General features: G+C 40.4%; 4 protein-coding genes across 5 annotated transcripts; 1 reads left to right on the plus strand and 3 right to left on the minus strand.

The window, feature by feature from the left end:
* Positions 1-3,094: 3,094 nt before the first annotated feature.
* Positions 3,095-3,616, minus strand: LOC108103527. Its single transcript, XM_017209040.1, has one exon. It carries the CDS (start codon positions 3,524-3,526, stop codon positions 3,236-3,238), a length of 291 nt encoding a protein of 96 aa, XP_017064529.1. The 5' UTR covers positions 3,527-3,616; the 3' UTR covers positions 3,095-3,235.
* A 3,709-nt stretch (positions 3,617-7,325) lies between these two features.
* LOC108103549 (DNA repair endonuclease XPF) lies at positions 7,326-11,428 on the minus strand. 2 transcript variants are annotated; one of them, XM_017209078.1, is made up of 7 exons: positions 11,143-11,428; positions 10,912-11,033; positions 10,086-10,682; positions 9,877-10,031; positions 9,001-9,821; positions 7,973-8,944; positions 7,326-7,895 (listed from the first exon to the last, which is right to left on the minus strand). In XM_017209078.1, exons 1-6 carry the CDS (start codon positions 11,362-11,364, stop codon positions 8,003-8,005), a joined length of 2,859 nt encoding a protein of 952 aa, XP_017064567.1. In that variant the 5' UTR covers positions 11,365-11,428; the 3' UTR covers positions 7,326-7,895; positions 7,973-8,002. The 2 variants fall into 2 exon arrangements, with proteins under 2 accessions (XP_017064567.1, XP_017064566.1); XM_017209077.1 differs by having other exon boundaries at positions 10,912-11,073; positions 11,132-11,428.
* Positions 11,429-11,620: 192 nt separating this feature from the next.
* On the plus strand, positions 11,621-14,247 carry LOC108103547 (bifunctional lysine-specific demethylase and histidyl-hydroxylase NO66). The gene is made up of 2 exons (XM_017209075.2): positions 11,621-11,705; positions 11,793-14,247. Exon 2 carries the CDS (start codon positions 11,856-11,858, stop codon positions 13,953-13,955), a length of 2,100 nt encoding a protein of 699 aa, XP_017064564.1. The 5' UTR covers positions 11,621-11,705; positions 11,793-11,855; the 3' UTR covers positions 13,956-14,247.
* LOC108103548 (39S ribosomal protein L33, mitochondrial) lies at positions 14,237-14,887 on the minus strand. The gene is made up of 3 exons (XM_017209076.2): positions 14,751-14,887; positions 14,592-14,695; positions 14,237-14,363 (listed from the first exon to the last, which is right to left on the minus strand). Exons 1-3 carry the CDS (start codon positions 14,789-14,791, stop codon positions 14,314-14,316), a joined length of 195 nt encoding a protein of 64 aa, XP_017064565.1. The 5' UTR covers positions 14,792-14,887; the 3' UTR covers positions 14,237-14,313.
* Between the last annotated feature and the right edge of the window lie 711 nt (positions 14,888-15,598).

Consider the following 15,598-nt stretch of genomic DNA (forward strand, 5'->3'; position numbering starts at 1 on the left):
CCCCTCATTTTTGTGAAAAATGTCAAAAATTTTACATTTTTAGGTGAGAATGCAGTTTTATCAGAAATTTAAAGACGATTTGAACTAGATATGACATTCTATGTTTGGTCTATAACTTCCATAGTTGTGAGAATAATAAAGATCTTTTTATTCCTGAAATAAGAAAATTCGAAACGTCAAGATTTGACCAAAATGGAAATATTTTTTCAGGTTTTTAAGCTGTAACTCAGTCGAAAAAGGTCGCAAAGGTAAAAGAAACAGAGTTTTGAAAAGCTAACAACCGAAACTTACTTCCCTGTGAGTTTTGTTTTGATATATGAAAAATCAATTTTTAGTGAAATTTTTCTTTTTTTTTTAGGGTTTACATCATCATTTTCTGTGAAAAATCGTTAAAATCTTACATTTTTAGGTGAGAATGCAGTTTTATCACAAATTTAATTACGATTTTAACGATATATAACATTCTATATTCGTGCCATTATTTCCAATGTTATAAGCAAAATTCGGATTATTTTATGGCTAAAAATTGAGTTTTTGACAAAAATCGGACATCTTCATTGGGTTTCTCTTTCTCAACTTGACTAGAAATTATCTTACAGTAAAACTACTTACTGATTTGATTAGTTTACGACCTCATCTTTCGATCTGTGCTCATATCCAGATGGTTTTCCAAAAAACAATTTTTAACAAATTTCAAATTTCTCAAAAGGTGGAAATCAAGATAAACCAAATTTTGTATTTTTGATCATCATTTTCTATGAAAAATGTTAAAAATCTTACATTTTTAGGTGTGAATGCAATTTTAACAGAAATTTAATTACGAACTCGGCAAGGCATGAGAATCCATGATCCTTAAACTATTTCCATTGTTATGAACAAAATACTGACCGGAAATCAGTATTTACTTCCTTAAAAACGAAAACTTCTTAAGATACTTCTTAATCCAACCCCTCTTAATGTCGAATTCCAGTGGCTGTCCTTTTCCTCCTTAGCTTGCCTTCACCTTGTTACTCTTTCTCCCTTCCCTTTTTCCCCTATTTTCTCAGATAGCAAGGGACCATTGCAACTTTGTACCGTCAAATGTCAGCCGCCCGCGAATTGGCCACGCCCACAGCTAAGCGGGCATGACGTCATCGCGAATGATGAGCAAAGAAAGCAAATCTGAAAATAGAAAAAAAAAAAAACCGGGAAAAAAAAAGTAAAATAAAAAATCGGAGAGAAAAAATAAAGTAACACATTGCTTTCCATTTTGCAACACACTTGAACATGCTTCCGCACTTAGGCGAATGCGTGAGACGGTGGGTAAGAAAGAGGGTGGCAGCGATGATGCAGGGTGTGAGTGACATATGCATTCCATCACCCACCCAAACCCTACATCAAGTGTGCACTTTACACGCCTACTAAGACTCATATTACTTACTTAGTTTGCGTTTTACTCTTAATGAAGACAATGTACAAAATCCAGAGGGGGGTTGGTGACCTCAAAGAGGGGATGGCGGAAAGGAAATAGTCAACGGAAGCTGTACTTGGTCTTTTTTGATTATCAAGAACTTAATCTAGAGTTTGGGAGAAATCAAGTTGTTTATGGAAACAAATAAATCAAAAAATTAAAACAAAACTTAAAGTTTATACAGTCTTAGCTTAACGTATTTCCTTAAACTGCTTTCTGGCTCCGTTTCCACTGGCCTAAATTGAATTTCTGATAAATCAAGTAAACCCTAATTTGTCCTGTAGCAACACTTTTCTTACCAATTTAGTCGTTACTTAAACCCAATCAACAGATTTGAAGTTTAAGCTTAGCTTAAAGAACAATCTTTGAGTTTCTGGCGTCCAAAACAACTTCCTCTGTAATGGCCGCTAGCGCGAAAATGAAATTTACATCAAACCATAATCGATTTAGTTTGTTTTCCTTGCAACAAGGACACACACACACAGATAGGAGTCCCAGGATAATGGCCAGGTACTTCTTATGGATAGCCGCCCCGAAAATCCAATGTTATGCCAACTGTAAGGTGGCTTCAGAAAAAGTGGCCCCAAGGTGAAACGCAAAGCAATGCGCGGCCTGCCAGCTGAAAATTTAATTACATCACAGAATGGGAGAATGCGGAAAGGGAAAATGGAAAATTGTGGAGGTGGATTTTTGGGAAAGTCCGAGCCAAGACAGCGCCACATTTTCCACATTAACGAAATGCTTTTAATTGTGCACTTAACGCTCGTAAAATGTGATTTAATAGTTTCGGCGAATGCCAAAGGGCAGAACAGCCAGAGAAAAGGGAACGACAGAAAGGGCAGAGGGTGAACTGGAAAGAAGGTTTTTTTTGTCAGGGTGGTGAAAACGGGGCTGGGTTGACTGTGGTCTTGAATGTCCTTCGTCTGGGCAGGCGGCGGAAACGGAAGTGGAAGTTGGCTGCGTTATAAGTTGGCGCAGTTCCTATTTAACCGCAACACAAGCACACACTTTCGAACACTAACAGAAAAATGGGAAAGCAAGTTTAAGTTTAAAAAAACAAAGTTAAAATATTTGTTTACAAAATTCCAATAATATGGTAAGAACATCAAAGAATGTAAAAGAAACTTTTGTTCTTTCTTGAGTTACCATTTTTCAAACGACTTTTCTTTCAGTGCTTTCAGAATCACACAATTACAGACAGCTGACAGCCCAATTTGGGGCTGCATAGGTGCGAGCTTATCGGAGACTCCATCTCGATGGGAGAACTCCGTCGCCTGACTTTGGGGAATTCTCCGGCCGTCGGCTGGCAAACAATAAAAGCCAACGGTTTGTGCTTTGTTCACACTGCGGACATGATGATGATGATGAGGAGGAGAAGGAGGCGGAGAAGGATGTAGAGGAAAGCAATAGTAGTTTCCAGAGCTGAAATCAATACGAACTGGGTCACCAAATGGGTCCCAATGCGGTCACTTAACCCGGAACCGTTGGCCACTCAGTTCCCCGATGGCCAACAAACACGGCCAGCATGTCGGACAATTGTCATCCAGGAGCAGGCAGGAAATCTTGTGACACGGGGCAAATAAAGACCAGATGCTGAAGGAAATCACGTCGTCTTTTGATTGACACTTAAAGGGAAAGAAACAATTTAAGACCACCTTAAGGTTTATTTGAGTACTCATTAGTGGTTAGCCACTCAATCTAAGGTTTTAAAGAAAAGTTAAACCATAATGGCATCCCGATTTCAGAGTCCTGCTTCTCCTAGTCTCAAAAATGGTAATACAAGGCCTACAGAGTACTCCTTAGGATTGATTTCTTTAAATGGCGTGTCCCTTTCTTGCCTGTAGCTGGATGCTCTTCATCCCAATAGCCGCAGCTTAGCGTATACATGCCATCCTCCATGGTCAGAAATCCATGCAACCAGCCAGCAGTCAGCGTGTTATCCACAGCCAATCTCACCTGATCAACGGACTTGGCCTCCATTTCGGCCACATAGCCAGCCACCTCGTCGAGTTCAAGAGGTCGATGAAAGACATTGAAGGCCTCCAAGCAGTGATCGGCGTACTGGTAACGCGACATCACCAAAAATAAATTTCTACAAAAATTCGAAATTTAAATTTGAAATGTTAAAAGGCAAACCGAATGTTGAGTGAGTAAGACTGAAAGGTTTACTGGTTTCTGTTAAACATTTTAAGAGACTAACTTAAACCCCATTTTGTAGCCCAAAACTTGATTGCCAGTTTTAGTTAAGCCCAACAAATAGTTACTTTCCGGTGTGAGTAAACCTTCGATTAGTAGCTATACAGCTATTAGAAAAGACTTCAAGAACAACCGCCCTGTTTCCTTCTAAAAACAAGTTTTCGGGCTTACTACAGTTCTCGGTGTTTTTTGCCATTTTGGGTGGTAATTTTACCAAAGACCCCAAGACCAACACCATCTAGCAAAGGGAGAGATGGAGACGAGGCGATTATATCGTTTACATTTACATTTACACCAAATGCAGGAAAATTGGAACGCCAGCCATTCCCACATTTTGCTGGCTCTTTTGGCCCATTTAGTTGTTGGTCGTTTAGCATTCGCATTCACTTCTAGATTTGTCATTTATGATAAGCAGTCTTGCCTTGAAAATGGCACGGCCGGAGCCCCTGTTTTCCGACCTTTTTTTTTTTTAAGCCAAGAACTACTGTATACTATATACTATATATATATGTATATATATCTTATATATATATCAAAGAAACATGCTTAGTTTAACTGCATTTGGCTTAGATGCAAATTGAAATTCAAGACAAGCTCTTGGTGGAAAATCTGTGAAACATTTAGGAAAATCTAAAAGAAAAAAGATAACACTTGGGACTTTAATGGAAAGGAAACTTTAAGCTTAAAACTAAGAGGAATTTATCTAATATTATTTATAATTATATATTAGATATACTTATAACTATTATTTAAAGAAACCCAAGATTTATTTTAAGTTTTTTAACAATTTTTTTACCTGTTTTATACTTTTCTGAATATTTTCCTTATCTGTCCAGAAATCCATTTAAAAAAGTATATAGCATTAGTTACATACTTTGATAATGTTTTAAGAATTTTTCCAAGTGCTTTAGCATACACGCTTAAAGGTAGGTATTTATGTGAACTCTTGTCTAGGCTGTCAGAATTTCTTAAATGCATTTTCCTCGCTTACCCAGTTGAGAAAGGCATTACTTATGCCAGCGGGCCATGAAATGTGTCAAATTGCCCAACACACAATTTCCTTCTCGTCCTTCTCGTCCCTAATGAAATTAAGCAAAAATCGATGAAAAATGCCCCAGAAACAATGCCTCTCTTTTGGCTTTGACTTTGACAAATGAAAGTGCGAAATGCTGAATGCCAAATAAACTAATTGCTTTAGGATATCATTTTTGGTTACTCATATATATACAGATATATATATTAGATATAGCTACGAGAAACTAAACTTTAAGAAACGAAAGTGGTTTTAATTTGAATAATCAAACATTAAACAAAACTTTTGTAACAAGTCAAATGCCAATTTCAGATACTTTCTCCTCCAGCCAGCTCCGTTGAGAATTTCTATCAAATAATGCCTGCGGTTAACGATGCGGCTTTTAATTTGCCACGGCCATGGCCAATGCCAGTCCATAATGGTTTTTTTTTGGTGGGGATGGGGGGGTGGTGGCCGAATTTCGAATGAAGTATGCAAAAAGTTTGCAATTAATTCGGATCAATTATCGAATTAGTCGAGACAAAGTTTGTTCAATTAAATTCAAGGAATTTCGGCTAAAGCTAATTTCATTTTGCACTCCAATGGATTTGTTTGGATTGCCTAATAATTTGCCCACATTAAGTTTTCCATTTGAGAACACTCAATACAAGTGTTGATTTAAACTAATTAATGAGCCCAAAATGTGTTATGAATATAAATCTTAGAGTGCCTTAAATAGGGATAAGTCTTTAATTTTGATTTTAATCAAATTTTCTAATCAACTTTAGTTGATATTGCTGTAGAAATATTATTAAAAGGCTTTCAATTTTTGAAATTCTTTAAAAAAACATTGCCTGAATAATACCCATTGCAGTTTTCAATTTTCAATTTACCGATTTTCCATGTATAACAATCACTTTTACCACCCCCAAAATCCGTTGAATTAAGCCCTTTCGTTAGTTACTTTCCAAGCCTCTCGGAAAAATCCCTGAACAAAAACAATCAGCCTCGCAAAAAATAAAGGAAAAATGCACCAAATCAAAGATCCATTTGGTTTTTGGGTGAGTGAAAATTAACGTTGTCATTGTGGGTGGGCTAAAAAAAAAAGAAATACAAACAGAAAAAAACAACAGCGGGCCGTGGGGAGGTGCAAATGTTTTGGGGTTTTCGGTTCAGGTTCCTCCATTGTCCATTGATTGAAGCGTTTGTTGTGGCCAGCAATGGGGAAAAGTCGGAAAGGGAAATGGCAAAATCGGAAAACTCGGGAAAATGTGCAAAATAAAGAGAGATGTGTGTAGGGGCGGGAAAGAGGGGAAGGACACGGAACGAGAGGCACGCGGAACGAAACCGACACCCCGGGGCCAAACAAAAATCGGTAGCAGGACAAGAGTGCTGTAATGGAGTTTTAATTGTGCCCCCATCCGGCCGCCTCTATCTATCTATGTGATTTTATACCCAAACTCTGTCTGCTCTTCTGATTTTCAGCCCGCTGGCATTTTCCGATTTTCCCGGGCACAAAGCGCAGCCAATTGGCAAATATGCTTTGACACACACCGGAGCGGATCGTTTCAGGATCGAAAGGCCACAAAGCCAGTCCAAAAGTCCAAGGACCAGCCGCCAATGGCAGCCAAGTTTTGGATTTTGGATTTGGATTCACTTGCGCTGAAAGTTACAGAGATGGAAAATTTAGATAATCTGGATTAGATATAATATTTAAAACATACAGAAAACTTAATCAAAGATATCCCTCTAATCAGTTTGGTTCTAGAATCTAATCCGAAATGATAGAAAAAAACCATAAACAGTAAACCCCATCATCATTATTTCCTTTTCTCAGTGCATGCAGCATTCACTCCCACACACATTTACTGTGTGGGTGTGGGGAAATCCCCCTTCTCCATTCCGGCGGAGGTGGCCACCGGACCCGGAGATAATGCCAACAATCAGAAACACGCTCTAAGCGCGCTTTGCCCAATGAGCCGCAACAAAAAGCGAGAGCCAAAGCAAACATGAAAAGGAAAACTGGCGGATGGAATCATATTGAACTATGGATGCCCTGAAAGGTAAGTTTATAACCTAGAAAATATTTATAAAATATTTTAGAATATGAAATTTAACTTAAAAGAACTCAGAAAGGATGAAAGATTTGATCTAAAACCTTTTTTATAAGCAAATCAAATCTGTTTATATATATTTTACAGATTACAAATTTGATATTACTTGACATTACTTCTTTGATCTACTTTCTAAATTTTCTCAACTATGAAAACTATATTCGAATATAAAACTAGTTTCAAACTAACATTCAATAACTTAGTTTGGCATTTCCCCACTTAATGAGCAATCAATATTAGGACATAAGTGCCCCATGCCCCATGCCCCTAATGCAACGTTCTACGCTCTCCTTTTTCGGAACCCTCCTCGAATACGCATCATTCCACTTCATTTCAATCTGAATGCCAATTACCTCGCTTAGCGTCATTTCAGTTGGCAACCAATTGAGGGATTCGAAATTATGCACTGAATCTGCGTAGGATTTTGGATGTGCAATGGATGGGCCTAATGTTTAGAGTTTACTCTAAGAGTTGTTTTTCGTTCACTTTTAACTACGCTAGATCACTTGTATTAAAGTTAAAGCTTTCATCAGTTAATTTCAAAGAGTGGTTGAACAGTTTGTAATAGAAGTCTATTCAAGAAAAGCCTATATGCATATCAACTTTTTAAAAAAGAAAATCTCTTTTTACTTAATCAAGTTAGTTTACATCTTATGACTGGCCTCTTTGGCCAATAAATTGTTTATAAAAAATTCCGTTTATAGCTGCATGTATCACAAGGTCTGGCTGTTAATGTTGCAGGTGTTCTGTTCGAGGGGAAATCCTTTGGGATGGTTGGATGGGTCAGATGGCCAGTGAGAGAGGGAGGCAATTAAAAATTTATTGAAAATTGATTTTCAAGCGCTCATCCCTGATGGCGGCACGGCTGCTGTCACAGTTTGCAGACGCAACCCCCCAGCGGTCAGTGCTTTTCCCGTTTGTCAACGTTGTCTGACGGCCAGACAGTCCACTGCATCCTCAACTGCATTCGCATCTGCCTGCATCTGCATCCACATCCCATTCCCCAGTTGACTTAATTGCAACGTTTAAAAAATTTCCATAATTTCCCGCTTTTTGTTTGCTCGGCACTCGACAGCAGGCTCCTGCTCCTGGTTGTTCCAACTCCAGCTTCCACTTTTTGAATCTATTAATAAACAAATTTGTAATTAATTTAATTATAATATATATAAGGTTCTGGTTAAACAAAAAGTACGGACATACATTAAATTTTGTCTCCCCCTTTACTGCAATCTATCGACGACCCCTTCTCGACTCAGCAGCTGCCTTCCTGAAGCGATTATGCGATCCTGCGCCAAATTGCTTGCCAGCTGCCAGCAGCGCCGTCGAGCCGGCCACCTCGTCCTTCTCTGGCAAATGGGCCACATGCAGGATATCGTACAGCAGCTTGGCGCTCTGCTGCGATTGCAGCAATTCCTCCAGCTCCTTTTGGCTACGCAGCAACAATTGCCGCAGGCTGCCACCCTTCCGGAGAAGGCCGTGTATATTTCGAGTCTGTACACCGGGCAGACGTAGCAGGAAATCGTAGATGCCGCTGTTGAAATGCAATTGCTCACCCGCCGTTGGCTCATCGCTGCCCAATGCCACTGCCTTTTGGGGATCCGGTTCGGGTTTACCCAGTTTCAACTCTTCAAATAGCTGGGCAGTGGCATATGGACTCGGTGACCAAATGAGTCGAAGTTTTGGAAAATGAAGCGTTAGAAGTTGCAGTTTCTGTACAATATCCGCATTGGCCATACTCGTCTGCTGGGATAGCATGAATTTTCCCTGAAGATGAAAGGGTTTATTCTGATCGAATTCGATCAGCAGAATGGGCTTAGCATAATGTCGTTGCATCTGAACACATTGATTGTACAATCTTCCGGAATTCAGAGAGCCAATCAAATCTGAGATTGACTTTCTTTCCACACATACATCCGGGGTGAGTATATAATCACCAATCGTAATGGTCAAAGGTAGCACCTCCAGGCCACGCTTGTGAATCAAACATGGCAGATCCGAGCGAAACTCACGCATGTCCACAATCACTTTGGGCGTCTCTTTTGGTGTCTGTGGCGCTTGGCCACCTGCCTGACGACTCTTGGTATTCTCATTCGTTAACTCATCATCGTAGTTCTTATATAGCGTGAAGGCTTCATCGGTCTTGCCATCCTGATACTCGGGTATCACCATTTTCTATAAGATAATAGTGAAATTCTGATGCAATAATCTACAAAATTTGCATAACTTACACTTTTCGTGTCGATAATCAATTCAAAGGCCGCCTTCTCTCGACGCAAACTGGTCAGATATGCCTGCTCTTCTACACTGCGTGCATGGATCAAGAAGTATACTCTCATCCTCTCCGCAGGCGGTAAACGTCGCCTAGCTTCAAAGACTTCCAATTGCCGAATGGCCGTCACATTCGTATTGTACATAACAACGTATTGTGGCTGAAGTTGCTCCAGCATGTGCTCCAGGGCCATGGAGCCTTCTCTCTCCGTTTTAAAAGTCTGCAAGCATATATACGGTTGATGAGGCACCGATGCCAGTGCTGCTGTTACATCAAATTGTTCTAATTCCGGTATAGTTTCAAAAATAGAGGCATCCAAATCGGGTTTAACATCCGACATAGGCTCTAGCTGTACAGGCTGTGTCATGGTTAGCATGTAGCTTTCCTCGTAGTACTGACCTTCTACCTCTGCTTCACTTAAAAGCTGAGCCAATTCATCCATCCCAGCAGATGGTGGCTGAGAACTAGAAGCTTCCTCTTTGACTGGCTCCTTTTTAGTGGAGTGCTCCTTTGAAGGAGCTCCTTGAGATTGGCTTTCCTTAGCATATTTGTCACTTAGTTTGCCTACAGGCACTTCATGATGCAGTGCCTGTTGGAGTAGAAAACGTGGCCCGCCTTGCGTTAGATATTGTTTCAACTGGTGGCAGGTGCGTGCATCTTGGCAGAGGATCAACACTTTTGGTTGCTCCGTACGTTTACTACGGCGCATGTCACCGGGTATATCCTGGGTTAGCAGTTCCGTGAGAGCATGCCATTTCGGACAGGGTTCAGGCTCAAATTCTGCATGATTAAAGGAATTCAAGTGGAAGCATTGCTTTTCATTTGATAGTCTTACCCTGTTGACCATTGAAAACACGCTGCCTGGAAAGCGTAAAGATCTGCTCGGCGGCATCTAGCAAAGTCCATCCTGAGTTACTCAATGCATATTCCTTACTCCGATAGCGTTTCATCAAGGCATAGGCACCTACTGCATCATGGTACATGGTGGAGCTATCAAAGTTAATCAGGTTAATTAAAAAAAAAACATATAAAACTGCAACTTACATTATCAAACTGCGCAGAATTTTGAGGTCCGCCACTATTAACTTGGTCTGCGAATTCAGCTGGTGCCAAATACAATCCAACTGCGCCTGCAGGATCTTATGAAATTTCTTGGTTACACAGTTCTCCACGGTAACAGCTTCCATGTCAACAGTACGATTGATCCGCTTAATCTCCCGCACCAGAAAGTTCATGATGTCCAGAATGTGCGTTTGAATGGCAGTCATGGTCTGGCTAAGTGGAACATGCAGCTCGATCGTTTGTGTCTGCCACGGATGCAAAGCGCCACGAACGGTGGCATGGAATCGTGGCCATATATACAAATTCTTCACGAACAGATTGCGCATGGTGCGCTCCACGTGCGAGTAGCCAATGGTGAAGGCTTCCGGACTGCTGGAGAAGGCCTTGATAAATCCAGTTTTGTTCTTTTGCCTATACAATCGCAGGGCGAACGCCTCCTGGCAACTCTCAATGATGGTGTGGGCCCGCAGGACAATAATACCGCTGATCAGCTCAATGGGGATACGCTGCTTCAGTAGATCCACTACCAGGATGCGGGTGCTGATAAACTGTAGGCCGCCTTCCAGATAAACTCGTTCCCTAGACAAAGAAAGGATCAATTAAATTTCAATTTAAAGGTTAGTTTAAGATCACTAAAAAGAGTGAGAGGAAAGCAATTAAACCTGTAGGTTTATTGCTGGGATATATCTGTATAAATATCAGGGATCCTTTAAACATTTCTTAAGTGGAAAGCTATATATTTTCGTTTATAAGATGTTTAATGATTATATTTGTTTTTTGCTTTTCGCCGTAAGGATTATAGTCTTACCTTTCGGTGGCCGTGTTGGCCACTTCGTGGACGTATTTGGCTTCCAATTTTGATTTGTAATATTGCTCTTCCCAGTCGGAACTGTTGATTACCAGCACCAGATTCCCAGCATCACTGTAAGCCTTCAAAATATTCATTAAAACTCGCTCATAGCTCAGACCCCTATAGGAATTAAAAATCGAAATAAATCTGGCATTAAGCTAGTGTTCACTAGTCTTACTTGGCACAAACCAGAAGACCATCAGCCTGAACCTGATCAAGAAACATTTGTTTCTCGTATTCCAGAAGGACTACATCCTTGCGCATTAAATACTCCTCGGCGGTCACGATATTTGCAAGTTCCTCGTCCTCCTCAAGGGCAGCGGTGGTTTCCAGCAGCTTAGCGGAATCAACATCTTCCGGTTGCTCTTGTTCGGCATCTTTTTCGGTATTTTCCGCACCCGAATCGGACATTTTTGTAATATAATCAAGAACAATAAGATTTCGCAATTTAACAAATCTGCCGGTAAAATCAGCTGGTTGTGGCTATCGAAAAGCGATTGAAACAATGTTACCAGGCCGGCAGAAAATAATTAATAGCTACTACAATGAAAATAATCAAATATTTGCTAAACTGACAATAAACATATAATACAATTTCTTCTTTCAAATCTCAAACGAATACATTATTTTTAAAGCAAATCAATGCGCTATCCAATTATCAATATTCCTCATCTGTCTGGCAACTTCTTTAGCTTTTGCTATTAGAAATCTATCGAGCAATCGATAAGCCGCCGGCGTAAATAGCTGTATAAGTAAGCACGTGCGAAGACATTTCAAATATCTTCAGTTTTGTGCCAAAACATACCAATATTCAGTAAATCGTTTTGTTTTATATGTAGGTGCATTACTGCTTTCAATACCCGTTCGTAAAACTTTATTTGTGTCTGAAAAACATCCGAAAAATGCCAAAAGCGGCGTCATCTTCGGGTGCGGAAGCTCAAGGCAGTCGCAAAAAGCCCAAGAGCCCAACTAACGGTACAGCTAAAGCCAAGAAAACTCCCAAATCGTCAGATATCAATACGGACGATGTCGATATGCTACTTAATCCAAGCTCCAATCTATCCAAACAGCAGAAAGAAAGGCTTAAAATGTTGGAGGACTACGTGACCACCGAATTCGAGCGAGCTGGCGAATCAGATGGAGAATCTAGCCCATCTTCACCGGAAGAAGCCACATCTACGAAGGGCAAATCGAAGGCAGCCAGGCCCACGGATCGTAAAAGGCGTCATCAAGCTGAGGTTTCACCACCAGCAGATGGCAATAATAATAAAGCTCCTAAGGTGGCCAAGGAATCCGCCCAAGGAGCCACCGCAGCCAATCGCAAACAACGCCGTAGTCAGGGATTGGAAAAGACTTCGCCAATTCAGGTGAATGGAGAGGCTCTGGCATGTCCTTTGGTGCGAAAATCCCTGCCAGCAGCTAAGAGTGGAGCCTCGGGGTCTTCCAATAAGTCCCCAGTCCGTAGTGGTCCAGCCAAATCTTGTCCTCTACCAGAAAAACGGAAATCATTGCCGGCTGGAGCTGCCAACTCTTGTCCACAGCCACCCAAAAAAGACAATCCTGCCAAAAGCCCAAAAATTAAACGGGAAGTGCCAGAAGACGAGGACGGTAGCAATCAAGTGAAGCAAACAACCTTGCCAATAGAAATTCACAAAGCCGACAGCATCGACGAGGGTCTCCGGATTCTGAAGTGGATCATCAATCCCGTTAAAACAGATCATTTTTTCAACGACTTTTGGGAGAAGAACGCCTGCCTGGTGCAGCGTAAGAACCCTAAGTACTACAGCGATCTCATATCCTTCAAGATGATAGATGAAATGCTGATTCGCCATCGTCTGGACTTCACCATCAACCTGGATGTAACCAGCTATAAGAATGGCAAGCGTGAAACTCTAAATCCCGAGGGCAGGGCAACTCCACCAACTGTTTGGGCCTTGTACTCCGAGGGCTGCAGCATTCGTATACTGAATCCATCAACATATCTGCCGGGATTGCGGCAGGTATGCAGCATACTGCAGGAGTTCTTCCATTGCTTGGTCGGGGCAAATGTCTACTTGACGCCACCAAATAGCCAAGGTTTTGCCCCACATTACGATGATATTGAGGCCTTCGTTGTCCAAGTGGAGGGACGCAAGCGCTGGCGTTTGTATGAGCCGCCCAAGAAATCGGATCAGCTGGCCAGATTCTCATCGGGCAATTATGATCAAGAGGAGTTGGGCGAGCCTTTGCTTGATGAAGTCCTTGAAGCCGGCGATGTTCTATATTTCCCCAGAGGCACCGTCCATCAGGCCATTACCGAGGAAGAACAGCACTCGTTGCACATCACCTTGAGTGTGTATCAACAGCAGGCCTATGCCAATCTTCTCGAGAAACTTGTACCCATTGTTCTTAAGAAGGCCGTGGAAAATAATCTTTCATTACGTCTCGGCTTGCCGCTGCAAACTTTTCATGTTTTGGGCGAGGCACAGAAATCCAATAAAAGCAAAACTCGCGATCAACTGGTGGAGAATGTCCAGATGATGGTGGCTAAATATTTGAAGCCCACTGCTGATGATATTGATCAAGCTGTAGATCAGATGGCCAAAAAGTTCCAGCACGAGGCATTGCCACCGACCCTTTTGCCAGAAGAGAAGATTCGCACTGTCTTCGGATCCCGGAATAGCACTGACGAACAGGGTAACTGCATCTGGGATTACGAGTTCGATAGCAAGACATCGGTGCGTTTGCTGCGCGCCAATATCCTGCGTCTCGTGACTGAGGAAGATGGCAGCGTGAGGATCTATCATCATATTGATAATGCCCTTGAGTACTGCAAATACGAGCCCATTTTCATGGAGATCCTACCCGAGGAAGTGCCTGCCGTTGAACTGCTCATATCTGCCTATCCATTTTACCTCGAAGTCAACCAGTTGCCATTGGAAACGACGGCTCGAAAAGTGGAAGTAGTCACTGCGCTGTGGGAAAAGGGTCTTCTAATGACCGAGAAGCCATTTAAGGTGTAAAATCAAGAGGAGATAGCTGGAGATCATTAGGAGTTTAGAGTATTACAAAATGTTAGGAATTCTATGAGAAATTTCAAAAGATCTTTAAGGTGTTTGAGCAGAAATCTAATATAATATGTAAGAGTCAATTCAAAATCCAAAATAAGAAAATCCAAAGGAAACCAAAAGCATGTCGTAGAGTTCACCTCCAAGCTCAAGTCACCTATAAGTCCCATGGATTTGTTTTTTTTTTGTTTGTAATCCAAGCTGGAAAACCATTCACATATGTAATATATATATCGTTTTGTTTAAATCTTGTTTTATCTTTTATTTGCACTAACTATATGTGGGAAAATTAAAAAAAGCAAAGGGATTTTCTTTATGCGCTGCGGATTTTCTTGCGTTCGCGGTAGAGACTTTCCTGTTGAACTGGAAAAAGAGAAAATTGTAATTCAAATTAGTGTAATGCATATGTGAGGCTTATGATTAAGATATAATAATAAATTAGCGAATAAAAGCAATACATTTCAAAGGAATTTGTTGATATAACTTCAAAGTAATGTTTAATAATAAAAATCTCTTATATTAAGAGAAACTGTGAGATATATATTTATATGTGCCATAATTTTGAGCGCAATATTTGTAGGCAATACTTACTGTATGGATCGAAGCGAATTATCTCCAATTTCTCAGCCAAACGATCGCGGAAGGCATTATATTGGTGTCCACTGACCACACTTTCCAGCACAACCATGATTCGCCTGAAAAACGGTAGATGTTATCAATTAAGCCTAGTTAAAAAGTAAAATTACTTACTTGCTCTTCACTTTCTTGAATAGAACATTTGTCAGACGCATTTTGTTTCAGTAAATTTATGAAAAATCAGTAAAATGTTGAAAAAATGCCGAAGAATTGTTGTGCAAGCGAAACGATAAGTAAATGAAACAGCTGACTGCGGCTATCGATTGGCAGGTGCCCAACAACATAGTTGCCAGATTTATTTCGGAAAAGCTTTCAGCGCGGGCAATTTGAATTTCGTTAGCTCATTAGTTTATTATTAATATAATTATTTATTTGTTTATCACTAATACCTTATAATGCATTTCATAATATAGACATTGATAAACGCAGCAAAACTTTGCAAATCTTATTGAATTTGTTTTGAATCACAAATAAATAAAGCAACATTATTGCTAAAAAACAAAACTAATAACAATTATAAAGGAGAAATGTATATATAATAATATCTTCCTTTGTGCAAGCAAAACATTCCCAGGTTAAAAGCATTAATTTCCCTTTAGACTACTTTATCCCGGGAATTAAGCTCTGAACTTTGAAGCTTTGAAGAGAAAAAAGTCCTTAAATATACTCTTATATTGGGGTTGAGTCCTTGCTTACTTGCTGTTAGAAATGTTCCTTATTATACTATTACCACTTTATATTCCTGATGTTATTCTTCTAGCAATAGTAATGTAGGTATTAGGAAAATTTACTCCTGCATTAAAACGTTAGGAAAAAATAAACAGCAGCACAAAATTCATAAAAATGTTACCGCCAAATTTGGGTTGTGACCCTGCTAGGGCATGTGTCTGTGCTATAAGTTCCCAGTTTTCCAGATTTAAGCTATGGTCATACTGCCGCCTGCTGGCCACACCATTCTTCAT

Source organism: Drosophila eugracilis, unplaced genomic scaffold, assembly GCF_018153835.1.
Source record: "Drosophila eugracilis isolate 14026-0451.02 unplaced genomic scaffold, ASM1815383v1 contig_2147, whole genome shotgun sequence".
Taxonomy (NCBI): domain Eukaryota; kingdom Metazoa; phylum Arthropoda; class Insecta; order Diptera; family Drosophilidae; genus Drosophila; species Drosophila eugracilis.